The sequence below is a fragment of the Rhineura floridana genome, chromosome 5 (genome assembly GCF_030035675.1).
Source record: "Rhineura floridana isolate rRhiFlo1 chromosome 5, rRhiFlo1.hap2, whole genome shotgun sequence".
NCBI classification, from domain to species: Eukaryota; Metazoa; Chordata; class Lepidosauria; order Squamata; family Rhineuridae; genus Rhineura; species Rhineura floridana.
Genome location: NC_084484.1, coordinates 21,110,439 through 21,129,558, shown reverse-complemented (window position 1 = coordinate 21,129,558; position 19,120 = coordinate 21,110,439). Strand labels below are relative to the sequence as shown.

The following is a 19,120-nucleotide window of genomic DNA, read 5'->3' as shown; positions in this document are numbered from 1 at the left end:
CTTGATCTATTATGCCACATTGGTGTTCCCAGATCACCCATAATTTAAATCAGACACAATACACATTCCAATGCAATAAATAGATTAAGTCATTTCTCACCAAAACAAAAACAAAAGCGATTGTACTTCAGTTTTATTTATTTGATTTTCTGGATTCTGCCCTGAGCTGGAAATAAAAAAGTATAAGTTCTGTTTTGACTCCCCCCCCCCAATACAGGACTAGATAGCTGAGTTGTAAACATCATTCCCCCTGCCCCCAATCCAACACTGAAGGAACATTATCTCCACTGTTTCATATATACCACTTTGAACCTCTGAACTCTCATACCTTCATTTAGAACCAACAGCTGTAGTATATGTGTAATAATGTTATGTAGCATATGGATTAAAGGAGAGGACAGATCCATAGGGAAGATCCACCTTGAAGCTGTTTCATCTTGCCTTTTTTCTGGAGACTGCTTTGGCAAATATGTGGGACTACCATTTCATTGGTAAAGTACTGTCTGCTTTTTGGGTATTTGGCAGTTCAAAAGGAAAGAAATGGTAGTCTTGGCTTGTGGGAATTACTGAAGTGTTTCTTTTTATAATCTAGTTTTCTGATGCAGTGCAGAACTGTTAATTGAAAAACAGTTGGAACTGGATTGAAGGGTTATTGTACTGTTGGAGGAGGATATTCAACCTCTCCTTAAGGTGTCTTCTGAAATTAGGCTTTTCAAAGGTGTGCTTCTGCACATACTTGCAAGCTTATCATTTTGTTCCATGATCCTGCTGAATTTTTCAAAGTCAGGTCAAAGCAGGTCAGTATATAACTGGGAAATCCCTTACAAAAGCTCAGTTGCTGCAAGAAATAGCCCCTCTACCATAACTGTTCTGCTTCACTAAGTGCAGTAGGAGGGGGTATTTTTGCCTTTTAAAAATAAAAATAAAATAAAATTAGAGTAATACTAGCACAATCTTATGGTCCAAGGAATTTCAACTCCTTTAAATGTAGAAATAAATTAGATATAAAAGCAATCAGTATTTTAATCAGATAAAATATTCAGTCTTATGCTCAGTGATGTAACACCATATTAGTCACACTTTCTTCTTCACCAGTTACTGTGTTGTGCTTTTAGTTGTGCTATACAGATGCCATTCCATCCTAAAGCTTTCTACATTTAAGTAGCAGCAGATGTTAAAATTACTATCTTCACTGAAATTAATTTTGGAAACGTGTATGCATTTCCCCCCAAATATTCACAAAGAAACCTATCAAGTCAATTCAAATGGCCTTTGAATTAACTTTAAAATTGGAGAAAAATAAAAGAGGTGTTTTATGGTTGTAGAGCGATAGTTGGTGTAAGCGTAAGAGGGTTTTAGGGTTCAAGGTTGCAGAGCACTGCTGCTTCAAGGGGACTGATGATCCACCATGTGTGAGTGGAAACAATTTTACACTTCTTTGGAGCCAAGTAGGAGTGAATAATCTCTATAGAAGAAAGCCAGTCATTGCATAATATGTTTGCCTGACCAGGAAAAAGAACCCGTATGCGGCCCATGCAGATGAATAGATGGGGCTGTGCTAGGGTTGCCAAGTCAGAAGCATCCCAAACCCTGAGATTTCAGGGGCAGTCCCTAGTGATGCCATTCAGCATGATACATTAAGCATCAACCACAGTTGCTTGCAGTATACTGTTCAATGAAAAACATTTCCCTAATTGGAAATTAAGATAGAAATCTTAGCTAAAAGATGGAGTCTGGGTAGTGAACATTTAATCTAGCCTACTTGCTTCTGGCAAGAAGGGTTTAATGGCCCTCAGGCTAGCCCAGTCACCAGAAGGCCATTGTAGTAAAAAAGCAGCCAAGTGTTGTGGACATATTAGATGGGAGCACTCAGGAGTAAAGATGATTCTAAACACACTTACTAAGGGACTAAGACCCAGAGAACTCAACAGAACATATTTCTGAGGTAGTTATGGTTTGGATTGTGATGTTGATAAAGCTTGACTAGGGATTCTCTGCAAAGATATCCATATCCAAGTAGGGTTGGCAACCCTCTGCCTGCCTTTTAACATGGCTGCTCCAAACGTCTTTACAGACTTGACCCTTCACTGCAGAGAGAGGTCTAAGAAATGAGTAAGAGTAAGAAGATACTCTACCCTTTCCTGCCTACCACGTGGGCTGCTCTAAACACGCTTTGACATCCAACCCAATTCCAGTGAGCAATAATTGACTGACAGAAAACACATATAGCTTGGTATACCTTCACAAGCAGCAGCTTGGGGACAACAATTGCAGCCACACTTCCCACTATGTGAATTCTCTCTTAACACTGTTGGGCAAGATACAAGCTATCATGAAAACAACAAGATGGATCATCAGTGGGTTTAAGGAGGTTGAGCTCAACATATGGAACAACTGTTGTTGCTTTTATGGATGTAAAGGAGTGAGGTCAGAGCTAAATGAAATAGAAATAGAAAAAGACAGTTAATGATTTCCTAAATTCAATATCATACCAACCACAAGAAGATTCCTATGAGTAAGGCAGAAAACTCAGCACCCCACAACCAGTCAGGATTCCTAACTAAAAAACCAAACTAAAAAAAACCCTGGCAGCCAGTCAGCCAAGGTCACAGCAATCCCCATGCAGCACAACCTAACCCGGGGGCTGCAGTTAGTGCAGAATGATGTGGCATAATTGCTGACATGAGTGAGACCCTATAAGCACCCAATACCTCTGCTCTGAAATCTGTACTGGTTGCTGATTTGCTACTGCGCCAAGTTCAAGCTGTGCTTTTTATGTTATGGGTGACACATAGTACTTGTTCTGCTCCTGTAAGAAATCAATCTTTTAGTGTGGCACCACTAATGTTTTGGAATTCTTTGCCTATTGACATTAGCATGTGCCTTCATTGTACTCTTTTCAGCACCCACTAAAAACATTGTTCAGGCAAGCCTACCCAGGCATGTGAAAGCTATTATATTTTTTATCTATTTTTAATTGTGTTGGTTTTATTATTTTGAATATTTTAAATACCTCTGTTTAACTGTTTTTGCAAATAATTTTATTGTTTTAATTCCTTCTGTATACCTTTTTGAGTTTGTTTTTTTTACAATAAAGCAGTATATAAATGTTGTAGATAAAATACATAATAAATTTTGGAGTCACTGTGCCCCTTGGGTCTTTTTCCTCTTTAAGGAACAAAGAAATCTACCTTATACCAACTCAGGCCATTTAGTACCCTCTAGCTCAGTGCTGATGACATAGACTAGCATTGGCTCTCCAGGATTCCAGGCAATAGTCTTTTCCAGAGATTGGATTTCAGACCTTTGCATTCAAAGTATGTGCCCTCCCACTGAGGTACAGCCCTTCCTCTGTATAAAAAAGTATCTTTTAAAATTGTTCTTTTCAATTCACTAATGAATGCACAGCATACCTAGGGCAGGTCCACAGAATTCATTTAAAGCACATTCAACACACATTTGAAGCACATAAATCCCACCATAGAATCATGGAAACTTTAGTTTGTTAAGGGTGATGGGAACTGTAACTGTGAGGGGGAAACTACACTTCCCAGGATTCTTTGGGGGAAGTCATGAACTTTAAATGAATGTTGGATGTGCTCGAAATGTATTGTGTGGATCTACTTCATACTTTGCCTGCATGTAAATAATTTTAATGATTTTTTAAAATGGAAATTATCTACAAAGCTTACTGGGTGGCCATCTCTCAGCCTAATCTGCCCCTCAGAGTGAAAAAACAGAGGTAAACCATGACCACCCCAAGAAATAAGGACACACTTAAAATGTAGAGAAAATGATCATGTACAACCATAGTGTGAAATCAGATACTTATTGGGACATAGTATGAAGAAATATTTATATCAACATGACTGTCAGATGTTTATTATTTACACAACCTGTAAAGATATTTATAGTGCAATCCATTGTTTGTTTACTCAGAAGCAAGTCCCAATGTATTTCATGGGGGTTACTCAAACAGAGAAGCATGCACAGAACTGCAACCTCAAGTGACTCACCCAACCCAAAATTCAGAATCATGCCACTTTAAGCTGTTTCACAACTGTTTATACTTGTTTTTATGGTTATCGGATTTTAAAGGAATTTATTTCTTATTGTGAGCTGCCTTGGTTTCCTTTTGGCACCCTGCCTCACAGCGTTGTTTCAAAGACTCTATATATACACAGACACAGATCTTTTAAAAAGCAACAACCTTGTACTGATCCCCTTATCAAAGGGGGGGTGACACACACACACACACACACACACACACAAAATCTTCCATAAGCCAGCCAAAAATTACCTCTTTGTATTTGAACATTTTTATGATCATACCACACTTACTCAGAGGGGTGACACAGGACACCCTGAAGGTCATTTATTCTCCTTAACTATAGTGGATCAGTACAAGGTTGTTGCTTTTAAAAAGATCTGGGCCATATATAGAGTTAAGCCCCCAGATGAGAACAGGATCCAAATAACGAAAGGGGGAAGGGCTGTCCATTAATTTAAGAAGGGGATGGTTCCTTGAGCAAGGCAAGTTGGGAAACACACCGTCCTCTCCCTCCTTCTTTTCATGAGACAGCCTGAATAGTTGTTAACTCCATCACACTCAGGCATCCCCTTGCCCCCCTGCAAGACACAGATTTGGCCAGACACCACCCACCCTGACCCCCCACCTACTGCTTCCGCCCCCTCCCAATGTTAGCAACCCTAGGAGAAAGCCCTGCATATCACTAGTGGGGGGGAGAAGTGTGTGGGGCAGTCTCCCGCAAGCCTTCCCTCCATGCCCTTCTAATTTGGGAACCTCTCAGTAGCAATTTCAAGCCTAAGCGGAAAAAAGAGAGGGGAAGGAGTAGTTGGCTGGTTTCTCACCTTCATCCCTGGCAGTCCAGGCTGCTGCACAGGGGAGCCATGATGACGGAAGCGGCAAGAGACAGCGCGCTGCTGTTCCTGCTCTGCTGTTGCTGCCCCTCCTCCTCGTTTGAGGCAGATCCAGGAACGGAAAGATTCACCTCAGCACTATCACCTCCTCCACCCACACACCCCAATCCACCAGGGGTACTAACGGACCACAGAAGGAACGTGCGAGGGGAGGACTTGTGTGGTGTCCGTGCGCATGCACAGAAGGTGGGCAGGTGGGCGCTGAACAAGCAGTGAGCTTTCCTGAGTTTCACTCCTGAATTTCTTGTAATAATCGCATATTCTTCTGCCTACTGTTCTTGCAGTGGCGGCAGAGGCGGCATTCCTCTGCACTTTTCTTTGCGGCCCCATTTCTATTGTTCCATGACCTCCTTGGGGGTCATGGCCCCCAGGTTGGGAATCACTGCTCTAAGCAACTCTGGTTGATTCTTAATGTATCATACCTAATGGCATCGCTAGGGGCTGCCTCCATGAAATCATTAATGCCTCTCCTTGAAATCTGAGGGTATGGGATTCTTCTGACCTGGCAACCCTAGAGCAGAGTCAAACCTGGATACTGTCAAAGTCCAGAAAGACAGGCCAGCAAACAAAATTGGAAAGTTAGGTCTGGATAAGCAGAGCAGGGAAATGGTTAACACCATGATTAGCTCAGAGAGCTCCAAGTGAAACTGGGCCTTGAAGCCAGACTAGTTAAACTTGAATGTTGCTTCCATAGCTAGCAAACTCTGACTGAGCCTTAAGTAGAGTTTTGGATTCCTTCAGGCTGTTGACTGTTGGCTTTGTCTCCACAATGGATGAAATGTCCATCTTTAAAGAGACACCACTTGATGTAGGAATCTATGATTATGGCAATCCTGAGGTGGTTGATGATGAAGCTGAAGTCTTTCAGTGGCAGTGCTACTTCCTCAGGCTGAAGGGGGCTGACTTCATGGTCCTTTCTGGTGATGGGAATTCTGAGGAGGTAGGGATGCTGAGGACTGTTTCTGAAGCCAAATCCTTTTCCTGGTCTATTGTCTCTTTGCCTAAGGAGGTGTAATCAAAACCCTGGTTTGTGACAGGTGGAAAAGTAAGTTAGCTCCTACGCCACTCATGGCCCATTCCTTAACATTTTACCATATTCACTCCTATTGGAAAGCCCTGTTGCAATGAGAGGAGAAATTGCCTTCCTCCACCACTGTTTGGTGACTTGATCATTACTGGTGGCAGCCAAACATTAGGATGCAATTTATCTCTGTGGGCAGAGCATAAGAAACACTGCACTTCACTCAAGAGGTTCTAATCTACAAGCCCTCTGTGTACACACACTTCATCCATCTTAATGAGATATGTTTTGTTAGTGTATAGTGAAAATCTCTGAATTTAGGAAGCAAATGAAAATATATCATTATTTTTACTGTTATTATTATTTCCTCTTAGGAAGAACTTTATATAAATAATTGCATGTAAAGAAACATGTAAGACAATTCTCAACGTTTGGTTAAGATGGGTAGGGATGTGTTGTGAATAATGTACATAGTGTATAGAAAGAAAACCATGCAATCAACGTTCAAATTATTTTAAAACAATGAACATTAAAATAAAAATTTGATTACATTTTGACTATGGAGGATTTTTGAGTTCTTGCACTGCTCCTAGACAAAAAGCTATGACATTTGCTAAATAAATACCTTTTTATGGTCACATACATTCTAATGACAGTCTTCACATCTGTGAGCTTATGAAACCTATTGTATGATTTCTGCTTACAGAAGTAATATTAAATTACTGGAACATTTCAAAAATTGATTTTGGTTTTCTAATTATCAAATGAAATTAAATCTTTATAATGGTGTTAATATCAAATTGCTAACCAAATATGACTTTTTTAAAATGTAATTACATTGCTTGAACATTAATATGTTTTGATAGAAAATTAATTTAAGCCTATTAGTTAAACATCTCTGAGCATTTCTATTATAAATTCTCAAAATTCCACATACTGTTCTTATCTGAATATGGTTTCAATATCCCAGAGTATCAAATATGGGCTGCCTAATTTGAATATTCTTAATGCAAATTGAGCACAATAATTTATACCTGATACTTACCACAAACACATTGCGAAGGTTGAGTGGAAAGATACCTGATAATTTCCTCATGCCAATAAAAATTGTTCTTCTCATTTGTCTATTTGCTTATGTAAGTACATACACAAACATATATTCACTAATAGGCAAAACCCCTTGTGGTTTAAGAACGTACCTATAGCCAACATATATTTCTATCAAACTTTAAAAAGCTGGGAAATTGGGCAGCTATAGTGAATGCACGAGGGGAGCAGGAGATCTGACCTCCTCTATGAGATATTGTACTGCCCTACAAATTTGTCAAAATGCAAACACAATTTGTGTTGGTCTTTCACAGTCCAGTCCACTTCCTGTGTAGCCTTGTAACATGTGCCTCTGAGCATATGGTGAGTGATGGGTTTCCCCCACTTTTTTATTCTGTAGGAGGTGCCTCCTACCCAAATTTAAACCAAAGGTACATCCCACCAGACCTTTAGTTCCCTTTAGACAGTCTTGGCTTCTCCCAAAGAATCCTGGGAAGTGCAGTTAGTGATGGGTGCTGAGAGTTGCTAGGAGAGGCCCTGTTCCCCTCACAGAGCTTCAATCACAGTGGCTAACTGTTAAACCACTCTGGCCACTGGAGCTGTGTCGGGCGAATAGGAGTCTCCTCTCAGCCCCCTTCACAAACTACACTTCCCAGGATTCTTTGGGGGAAGCCATGACTGTCTCAAGTGATATCAAAGTTTGGTTTGGGTGTGGCCCCCTGATTAGGCAAGCCAAGCAGCGGTGAGTCTGGCTTTTAGAACACTGACATTTGGTTCTTACTGAGCATGCCCAATGTTATCATTGAGTTCAATGTAAAATTTCTTAAATTAATTAAAGATCAGCCAAGCATTTCTTAAACTTTTAAACTGCAGAAGATGAACGTCAGAGTATGGGGCAAGGTCAGTAACAGGATTACAGGTACTCAGTGAACATGGCTGATTTTTAATTAAGTTCAACAAATTATGAGAAGTCTGACAGAAAAAAATCCAAAAGGGGTCTGGGTTTCTCTTTCTTTTTCCAGTTTGAATCTCGATTCTCTCTGACTGTTTTGTGTATCACCATGAAAATGGGCTCCTGCTGGGAGGAAGGGCAGGATATAAATCAAATAATAATAAATAAAATTAAATTTAGAGGGTTGTTAAGCAAGCGTTTCTGAGTTCAGGATTATAAGATTTGTAACGTTTTGTTTTGAAATGAGCTTATGGAAAGCATCAGAATGGCATGGGGGGTATTTTCAATTTAACATTGCAAAATGCGAAAAATCCACGCTGGCTGTAGTATACAGCCACTCTTGTTGCTGTATAATACTCTTATCATTTGTACTTAGTGTTCTGTCTTCCTGGCCTTGTTTCTTCTTTCAGAGCTCAGCAGAGTTGTGGCAGGTTGTTGTGCCTTACCATATCTGCTTCTGCAATTCTAAAAGTGCATGCCTCTGTATGGAAGTAGAAAATCTAAGCATAAGAGGGAGCTCATTGGTTTTCCTTCAGATCTTGAACCCTTGGTGGTTGTGCATTAAAATGAAGTTATCTTCCAGTAGCTTGCAAAGTTTTGATTTGCTTAGAAGGCATGCTTCTTTAGTAATGCTTCAGTCTGAGAGAGCACAAGGGAGGATTCAACTTGGGGTTATTTTGTACATCACTTTATACCCTCTCAATAAAGATATCTGGCAAACACAGTACCAATACAAAAATGATATGTATCCCATAGCCAAGATAGTTTATATTTTCTACCTGGCATGAGTGGTGCAAAGTATATTGCCACTGCATGCAGTGAAATTATTTTTGTGACACAGGTTATCTGTAATGTCCTTAACTATGTAAACCTGACATTTAACTTTAGAGTAAAGCAAGCAGGTCAAAATATTCACTAATGCAAGTATACCCGGGAATGGAGTTTTTGATATATTATTCATTCCATTTAGATATTATATGACCTGAATAGACAGAAGACGAAAGCTGCATAAAATCCACATGTTTGTTGAAACAAATAAATAAATAAAAGGGTCAGGGTCAGTTCGCACTCTGCTAAGAGCACTGTGAAAATATTGTGTTGGAACATTGTGAAAAGTGGCAAGTGATGGACTGCGTTACAAGAAACACATTTTCCCTAACTGTCCCAATAAATAAATAAAATTAGGCCTTTAGAGGTGGGAGGAGAGAGATACTGCAATAGTGGAAAGGGTAAAGGGAAGAAAGCCACCTAGACAATTAGCTTTCTAAAAATTCCAGTGTACAATATTTGAAGTAAGTTACTACAACCTTGCTAATTATCTTTTTTGCAAGTTATACAAATGGTAAAGAAACAGAGAAGTATTAAATTCTTGCTGTTTAGTGGTTTTTAGGACTACAGCATTCAAACAAAAAACCACATATAATTCCTTGTTAATCAGCCACAGAGCCAGGCTTTTAAGCCAGTTGATTTATTTCCAATTATATTAATTTGTGGGTATTTACTCCCACTGAACTACATGACACAATCTTAGCAGCTGTGTATTTGAACCTCAGAAATCAACTATAACTCTTTTGTATTCTTACATATTGTCTGTTCTGAACTGATTGGTTCTCATGGTTCTTGGGAATGATGTTATAGATTTGGCCATTATACTGATAGAAATTTTTTATAAGGTCAGTAAATTCTGAAATACTCATTTTTCTTTATAGGAGAACATAATGGAAGTTATTAGAAATCAGGAGTTTTTATTGTTGCCAGCAGAAGAACTCCATAAGCTTCTTGCAAGTGACGATGTGAATGTTCCTGATGAAGAGACCATTTTCCATGCCTTAATGAAGTGGGTCAAGTATGACATTCAAAGGAGATGTAATGATTTGAGTATGTTACTTGCCTACATCCGATTGCCACTTCTTCCACCTCAGGTAAATTGTTTGGTTCTGCTTAATAAAATCTGTATGTTTTGAACGATAGTATTTTTGCTTTCAAAAATGAGATTTTCAAAGGATATATTTTGCTCAGTGATTTAAAATTACATTTAGCCTTTTCATGTTTACAAAGTCTAAGCCAGTCTCTCCAGTTTTCTTCTATGGATTGCTGTAGACTACAGAGTCATTGTTAAGTTTTCTACGTGCCCGCCAGAGGCAGAAAACTAAGGAATCATCGCTTCTAAGAGGGACCTGTCAATCCTTCCAAAGCAGCCCTAGTTGACTACTTCTCTGTATCAGACACTCTTATAGTTGGTCTGTTAGTGATGGAAGTAGTGGTGGCAGTTTCTAAGGCACTTGAAGAGGGAGATGACAGCGGTATATTCAGTCAACCAGTTGAGAATCATCTATATGCCACTATAACAGTTGCCAATTAATTTTGCGTAAAATAAAATTTCAAGAAGAATTTGGGAGTTCATTTGAGGAATTTTAAGGGAAGCAGAAAATGCTGGACAGGTTTCTACACATAGTGAAAGTGTGCAACGCATGATTAGAGTCATCATCCTGTGAGCCTCCATGTTGCCATTTCATATTCTTGGCAGCCACTTGGGGGGCAGACAAATCTTGTGATTTCTATTAAAACCTTTTTCAGCACTATCCCTGTGGTTTGCTCCATCTTTTAGAAGAGCTAAATTAGGCCCAGGATACAAGTTGCATTCGCCATGGGAACTAGTATATATGAGATGAATTTTCCACCCTCCAGCCACAAGCATCAATCATGATATGACTCAGGGCCAGTTGCAGCTCATTGACAACTACTAGCTGGGGAAATGTATTGATTACATAATGTCTCCCAAGCACACAGTGAGAAGCTTTAACAAATTTGACTGATGGTAGTGTGTATGCATGAAGTTTGTCATGGAGATGCCTATCCCAGTGGTGAGTGTAACATGTCAGGTTATCAAGTGAGAATGATTGCTAACATCAGTGTTTTTATAGAACAGAACCATATAAACATTTATTGATTCCATTTCTGTTCATATAACTATACTTTTCAGTTTCCTCACTGGTTGTCTTTTTGCTCAAAATCAACACCCAAACTACACAGAGGTTTTAGGTCCATATTTACCCTGAAAACCCAGGGAAGGGGGATGTAGCTTAGGGATGTGATTTTGAGCAGGAAAAAAAATGTTGTTGAAACAGATGAGCAGCCCCAAGGCTGCTTTTCATTTTTTTAAAAAACAAACAAACCCATAACATGTATTTGTGCATAATGTACTTTTCAGATGGCTTGTGTATTAATTCCCTTGTTAGTATAATTAAATATTGCCCAACTCAGATATCAGCTTTAGAAAGTCATATGCAAATAGAGCAAAAATATTATATAAAACAGTTTATCCTTGGGATAACTTATATAGCCTTGAACTGTTTAATAATATGCATCCCTAAAAAGCTCATATGGATTTCTGTGCTGTCACATCTGTTGATTTGGATTCTGTTTTGAAAAGCCCCCCCCTTTGACTTTGCATAGCTTGTGCAAGAGGATCTGACAGCTTTTGAGCTAATTTCAAAGTAGCATAAAATTTTGTAATCATTCGACATGGTATCAATTTGCCCAGCAGCTGAGTGACTGCGAAGAACCTTAAACACCAGAAATGTCAACTTTTTTTCAGAATTTCATGTACTGTGCTTCATCAAATATCTGTTCACTAAGTATAGTTAATGTGAATTCTTTATATGCCATTGAGATTAAATGCCATTGAGATTAAAAAAAAGTAGTGGCATCTTATTTCTAAAGCTATCAGAATACTTTGTCTTAGATATACACAATTTGACTCAATTGGCCTTTCATTTCATGGCCTTATCAATGGAAATTTTGAATAACCGGCATGCTGCTTTTAAAATTTAAAAATAACCAGTGTAGAAGGAGTTTTTTTTAGGGATTTAAAATCATCTCTTTTTAGTAGAAAATGCTTAATTAATATCACTGAATTAATAAGAAGTTTTCAGAATTATATTTCTTTATTTAGTTAATTCAGGGGTATCAAGACATCAAGAGAGTGTTTTGATAAGAAGTTTTCTTTCTTCTGCACCCCAGCAGTCTCGTTTACTAACAGTATCCTTGCACACATATCTATGTGTGTTGCATAATGATTTTCACTGCTGGTTTGTGGGGTTTTTTTCTATAGCCAAAATTATTCTAAAAGTCCAACACTGGATCTGTTTATTCATAACATTACCTCCAAAGTTCTATCTGCAGTAAAATGGGGAACGGGCTTTGAGATCACATGCTCCTTCTACCCACATCCTCCATTGCAGGTAGTGCTCTGGGGAACTCACATCTAAATGCACACTCTCTCCTCTTCACTCAGTAGCTTCTGTCCTTGGAAGGAGGAACAGGGAGGGGATGCATTTAAAAATTATATATTAGCCACCTGCACAGCTGGATGAAAAGAACTATTTCAATTTCTTCTTAACTAAATTAAAAATATACCTGCATTTACCAATATATATGAAAAAATATATCCAATCACAAAACCTACTGAAGATGAAATGCAGTGATTTTTTTAAAATCACAAACCTCAAGTGGAATTCCATTCCACAGCTTCAGAATTGCTTGTCTGAAGGCCCTTCGTCATATATAGTAGTCCTGAGAGCATTTTTCGAGTATATTCTTCACTAAATGTTAGGGCCAAAGTACATATTACCTTCGCTACAGAGCTGTGCTTTTAAGCAAGGGATGTTTTTCTTACACAAATTGCCAATGTGGGCAGCTTGATCTAGATCAGGAACCTAGCATCAGGGACAGCGGCTTTAACCATTTGCCCACTGCTACAATTCATATTGGGAGCCTATGCCTGTAATTTGCATATATCTCTCATTGAAGTGAATGGGATTTTTTTTTCAAATCAAATTGCATGCACAGATCAGGAAGTGATAAAGCCCGCTGTCCCTGATGATAGAGGCTTAATCTGGATCACTGTCATGTTGGAAATTTGTGTTACTTCCCCACACAATCCCCCTTGCCACACTGAAAAGCACAGCTATGAAGCTAATGTAAGAGATAGTGTGGCTCTTAACAAGCAGAAGAATATAATGTAGCTTCATTGCTACCTTTAGAACATTCTGTGTATTTTTTACAGACAGCAACATCAAGAGATAAATGGGTGTGATCAGTTGCTTGGGGGAAAAGTGTAATTATTTTATTTTATTATTTATTTATTTATTTAATTCAATTTTTATACTGCCCATAGCAAGGCTCTCTGGGCGGTGTACATCAAATAAAAATATATATTTACATTCAATTTAAAAGCACCTAATCATCAAATCAACAGTGTAAACATACAACAAAAGTAAGATTAACCTAATAAACCCATATTAAATACAAATCAGAAGTAATTAGAGAGAGAAAAAAAGATGGAACATATAACTATTTTTACAAACATTAAATACAAATACTAAAATACTAAAAAATATTAAAATGCCTGGGCAAAGAGGAAGGGTTTCACCTGGCGCCGAAAAGATAGTAAAGTAGGTGCCAGGAGTACCTCGTCAGGAAGGGTGTTCCATAGTTCGGGGGCCACTACCGAGAAGGCCCTCTTTCTTGTAGTCACCTTCCGGGCGTCTTTCTGAGTAGGCAGCCGGAGGAGGGCCTTCGATGTTGAGCGCAGTGTACGGGTAGGTTCATATCGGGAGAGACTTTCCATCAGGTATTGTGGGCCCGCGCTGTGTAAGGCTTTATAGGTTAAAACCAGCACCTTGAATCGGGCCCGGAAACACATAGGCAGCCAATGCAAGCGGGCCAAAATCGGTGTCACATGTTCCGACCGCTTGGTCCCGGTTATTAATCTGGCCGCTGCATTCTGCACAAGCTGCAGTTTCCGAACCGTCTTCAAGGGCAGCCCCATGTATAGTGCATTGCAGTAGTCCAATCTTGAGGTTACCAGAGCATGGACAACTGAAGCAAGATGTTCCCTGTCCCTGGCGTAGCTGGGCCACCAGCCTAAGTTGGTAAAAAGCACTCCATGCCACCGAGGCCACCTGCACCTCAAGTGACAAGGACGGGTCCAAAAGGACTCCCAAGCTGCGCACCTGCTCCTTCAGGGGGAGTGTAAACTCATCCAGAACAGGTCAAACATCCAACTGGTCAGGGGATCCATTTACTAACAGCATCTCAGTCTTGTCTGGATTGAGCTTCAATTTGTTCGCTCTCATCCAGTCCATTATCGCGGCCAAGCATTGGTTTAGGACCTTGACAGCCTCACCTGAAGAAGATGAAAAGGAGAAGTAGAGCTGCGTATCATCAGTGTACTGATGAGAACGTACTCCAAAACTCCTGATGACAGCACCCAGCGGCTTCATATAAATGTTAAAGAGTATGGGGGACAGAACTGATCCCTGCGGAACTCCATATTGGAGCACCCAGGGCGTCGAGTAGTGCTCCCCAAGCACTACTTTTTGGAAACGACCTGCTAGATAGGAGCGGAACCACTGCCAAGCAGTACCTCCAACTCCCAAATCCACAAGCCTCCCCAGAAGGATACCATGGTCGATGGTATCAAAAGCCACTGAGAGATCAAGGAGAATCAACAGAGTTACACTCCCTCTGTCTTTCTCCCGACAAAGGTCATCATACAGGGCGACCAAGGCTGTCTCCGTACCAAAACCGGGCCTGAAACCCGATTGAAATGGATCCAGATAATCGGTCTCATCCAAGAGTGCCTGGAGCTGGGATGCAACCACCCTCTCCAGAACCTTGCCCAGGAATGGCACATTTACTACCAGCCTATAGTTATTCAAATTATCTGGGTCCAGGGAAGATTTCTTCAAACGCGGTCTCACCACCACCGCCTTAAGGCAGTGCGGGACCACTCCCTCACATAGTGAGGCATTAATCACTTCCCTGGCCCAGCTGGCAGTGCCATCCCTGCTAGCTTTTATTAGCCAAGAGGGGCAAGGATCTAACACAGAAGTGGTTACACGCACCTGTCAACGTCCTCAAGCTGCACCAATTGAAACTCATCCAACAAAATATGACCAGACTGTGCTCCGGAGACCTCATTTGATTCCACTGCTATAACATTGGAGTCTAAGTCCTGACGAATGCAAGAGATTTTATTCTGGAAGTGCTTGGCAAATTCGTCACATCGAGCTTCAGAAGATTCCATCACATCCTTAGGGCCAGAGTGTAAGAGCCCTCTGACAGTTCGAAACAGCTCCGCCAGATGGGAGATAGAGGATTGAATAGAGGCAGTGATATGTTGTTTCTTTGCTGCCTGCACCGCCCCAAAATACGTCTTATTATAAGCACTCACCAGTGCAAAGTTGCATTCGTCAGGAGTCCGTCTCCATCTGCACTCAAGCCATCTCCTATATTGTTTCATCGCCCTCAGCTCCGGAGTATACCATGGAGCTGTATGAGCTCTGCAAAGGAGAGGGCGCACAGGAGCGATCATGTCAGCTGCCCGGGTCATTTCCGCATTCCACAGATCGACCAGGGTGTCGACATGAGTGCCAGCCTTATCAGCCGGATAACTCCCCAGAGCTTTTTGAAAACCATCAGGATCCAGCAGCCTCCGGGGGTGGACCATCTTAATAGGTCCCCCACCCTTGCAGAGGGGGAAAGTCATTGTGAGTCTAAACATCAACAAGCAGTGATCTGTCCATGACAAAGGAGCTGATGTAAGGCTCCCTATACACAGATCACTGTCATCATGTCCCGTAACAAAAATCAGGTCCAGAGTGTGACCTGCCATATGAGTTGGGCCGGTGGTATATTGGGACAGCCCCATGGTCGTCATGGAGACCATGAAATCCTGAGCCGCCTCAGATAAGATGGCCTCGGCATGAATGTTGACATCACCCAGTACCAATAGTCTAGGGGATCTCAACAAAACCTCCGAGACCACCTCCGTCAGCTCAATCAGGAAGTCCGTTAGGCAGCGGGGTGGGCGGTACACTAACAGAATCCCCAGTCTGTCCCTCTGGCCCAGCTCGAGGTGCAAACACTCAAGGCCCGTAGTTACATGGACATGGTGCTTGAAGAGGGGGATAGAACTCTTATAGACCACAGCAACCCCCCCTCCCCGGCCCTCGGATCTACCGTGATGCTGCACTGAGTATCCAGGTGGGCATAGCTGAGAGAGACCAACAGCTCCCTGCTCACCCACCCAGGTCTCAGTTATGCATGCCAGATCGGCTGCCTCATCCACAATTAAATCATGGATGAGGGCGGTCTTGTTATGTACCGATCTGGCATTAAAAAGTACTAACTTGTCCTGTGTTTAGCAGACTAGTGAATAAGTGCTAGAGTGTTTAACCTTTCTAGTCAGATCCATTCTGTGCCAAAGATTTTTGAAAATATAGAAACGTATTTCCAGTATGTGTCTATACTGTGTATATATTTATTTATTTATTTGAATTTATATACCATCCTTATGTACTTCAAGGGCAGCAGAAAATGTGCCTCTAACAGTCCTGCAATCAGCACTCTCTATATTCTTAGAGTACGTTCTGAAGTTCAACCAAACAAATTTAAACAACCAACAAAAAGTGTAGTATGGATATAAATGTATAAGAACAAGAAAATAAAGCAACTGTTACTTCAAACTATTCTAAATTTCAAGAGGGGTTAGTTATCAGAAATGTGTACAATAGTTAATAATGTTTGATAGCTGCATTGCCAATCCTTTGGGCATGTTAACACTCAGAGTAGTACAAATTGAATATTGTACTCCATGAATCAGTCTTTTCAATGGCTATTCCAGCTAGAAACAGACCATAAGTGGTTTTTTTTTAAAAAAAATAGATAGTAAAGAGGCTAGAGAGAACATCTGCTTTTCACAGTGTACTCGCATTTCTTTTGCCTGACTTTCCCTCGTTAAACAGGTTTTGCATTTCTTTAAACAATGTAAAAATATTTACCAGCCATAAAATATTCTTTGTTCAAACAACGTTCAATGTAAAATATTGTCTGTCTCTAGTCTTGCCTTTTCTCTCACCTTTATCTTTTTAAAGGGGTGGTGGTGAATTGGTATCCCCCACCACATAAACATACAACTTCTAAACAACCTTTTATTTGAAAATTTCTCTCATTGACTATTATTTGCTTGTCCTTACTCTATTCTGATATCAAGGCCTTCATTATCACATATTTTGGATTTCTCCAGCCTTTGGAATCTTATGTTGAGTTCCTGGAGAAAAAAAGCTATACACAGTCCCCCAGATCCACTCTGGTTCCACCACAATCAGGTCAGCTCAGGGTCCATCCACTCCACCCTGGATCTAGTCCCAAATTAGTTTAGGGGTGGGACGAATGTTTACTTAGGGTTTTATTGAAACACTAATTAAATGTATGGCTAGAAGGGGGCGGAGGAAGGAAATGTTGTGTCTCCTCTCTCTCCTGGCCAAGAGGAAGGGGGTTCAGTTCTGCAGGGTTCTCCTTGTATTGTTTCACAAGTGGAATCTCTGCAGGGAAGCCACTTGTGAAGGAGCACCCCACACCCTGCAGGATCGATGACTCTGGTCAACAGCTTTTGTGAAGAGGCATTGATTCTGCAGGGTGCCACTTCACAAATGGCTTCCCTGCAGAAAGCTACTTATGAAGCAGCATCCCTGCACTGTTGTGTGGAAGTATCAATCATGCGTCACAGATGGAGTAACAGACAGAAAGCAGAGTCATACAGCATTGCGGTCCTACCTTTTCCAAGGAATATGCAGCCAGTCGTCAGGTAGGTCTTGGCCATTTTGTGGGTTTTCCCACCTCTTCTTCCTGACTGATGCCCTACCCCCTGACAGCCCTGTATGAATTGGTCAGGCCTGAAACAAGAAATTGAAATAGGCAATTTGTGAGCCAACTAGCTGAATTATTGTTTATTTACTCATTGACTACATTTATGTCTTTTTTGCAATAGTTGACCTCTGTTTTCCCCGTATTCTTAATGGTTTTTACCGTATTTTTTTTAAATGAAATAGCGATATACACATATATTTTTTTAAAAAAAATTATATCCTGCCTTTCCTCCAAGAAGCCTACATTTATATCCTGCCTTTGCTCCAACCTCACCTCCATTTTATCCTCACAATAACCCTGTGATGTAGGTCAGGCTGAGAAAGTGTAATCCCAAGGGCAACCAGTGAACTTCATGGCCAGGTATGGATTTGAACATGGGTCTCCCTGAACTTAGTCCAACACTGTGACCACTACACCCCACTGTCTCTGCAACTCACTAACCATATTATGACAATGCTGCCCCCACATCCTCTGTTTTTGCAATCCCAAGGAAGCAACAAAGACCAGGAATGGGGGGAAAATCATCTAGGTTTGATTCAGTTTCCTCAGTATTTATGAAACTTCTCAGAAGATGCTAAGGAAGAGCTTGTTTGTTTTCTCCCAGTTTTCTCCCAGTTAATAACATTGGTGTATACACTTTGATGATGCCATCTGCTTGTGCATTATATTGCCATCTGAGAACTGTAGTTTGGTTTAACTTGTGCTGCAACATCTCTATATCACCAGCTGTGGCAGGACACAACCTGAAAATTTAGCTGTCTTCAAACACACCTCAGGAAAAGAAACATTTTTGATCTGGGTAAGAGACAACAGCCACATCAAATGGTAGCAAAAAGCAAAAGAATTCAGTGATCAAAATGTATAATTAATTTATTTAAAATATTTGTTTTCTGCTTCATAATCACAAGGATTGGAACCAGGATTACTCAAAGAGCACTAGGGGGACTGAAGAAGACCTGCCCTGGGAGTGAGTATCTGAGCATCTGGGTGCTTGCTGCTCACTCCTTTGGTCTGCTGTCTTTTGAGACAGCTGAGGTCCCTGGTAAGTGTTGCAAGGAGCGGGAACCCCTGCCTGACCCTGACTCCAGAGACAGGCTGCAGTTAATCACACAGCATCTTGCATCAGCTCCTGGCTGGGTCAGGAGGCATACAAGCCCAGCTGCCCTTAGAGAGCTCCTTATGGAGTCACGAGGGCACTACCCTCTTCTATTTCTGTTGTTTTTATAACCAATCTGGAGGAGATTGGTAGTGGGGAGGGTGTGTGGCTCATGTGTAGTTCCTACGCAGGGTGAGAGCCTATGCAGTGAACTGAATGATAGGAGAAAGTCGCCAGATGCCTTCAGAGAGAGAGTCTGTAACTGGCAGAAGGCTGGCCCTCCCTGAGTATGAGACAGGAGAGGGAGTAGATGGGCCCTATGTGAAAAATATTGAGTGGGTCTTAC

The 19,120-nt window shown here is 40.9% G+C and overlaps 1 protein-coding gene across 1 annotated transcript in view; it reads left to right on the top strand.

The window, feature by feature from the left end:
* KLHL1 (kelch like family member 1) overlaps window positions 1-19,120 on the top strand; it is a 283,389-nt gene that overhangs the window by 119,558 nt on the left and 144,711 nt on the right. The window contains exon 5 of the mRNA XM_061629343.1: window positions 9,671-9,883. Coding sequence (XP_061485327.1) covers window positions 9,671-9,883 — 213 coding nt within the window. The remainder of the gene's footprint in view (window positions 1-9,670; window positions 9,884-19,120) is intronic.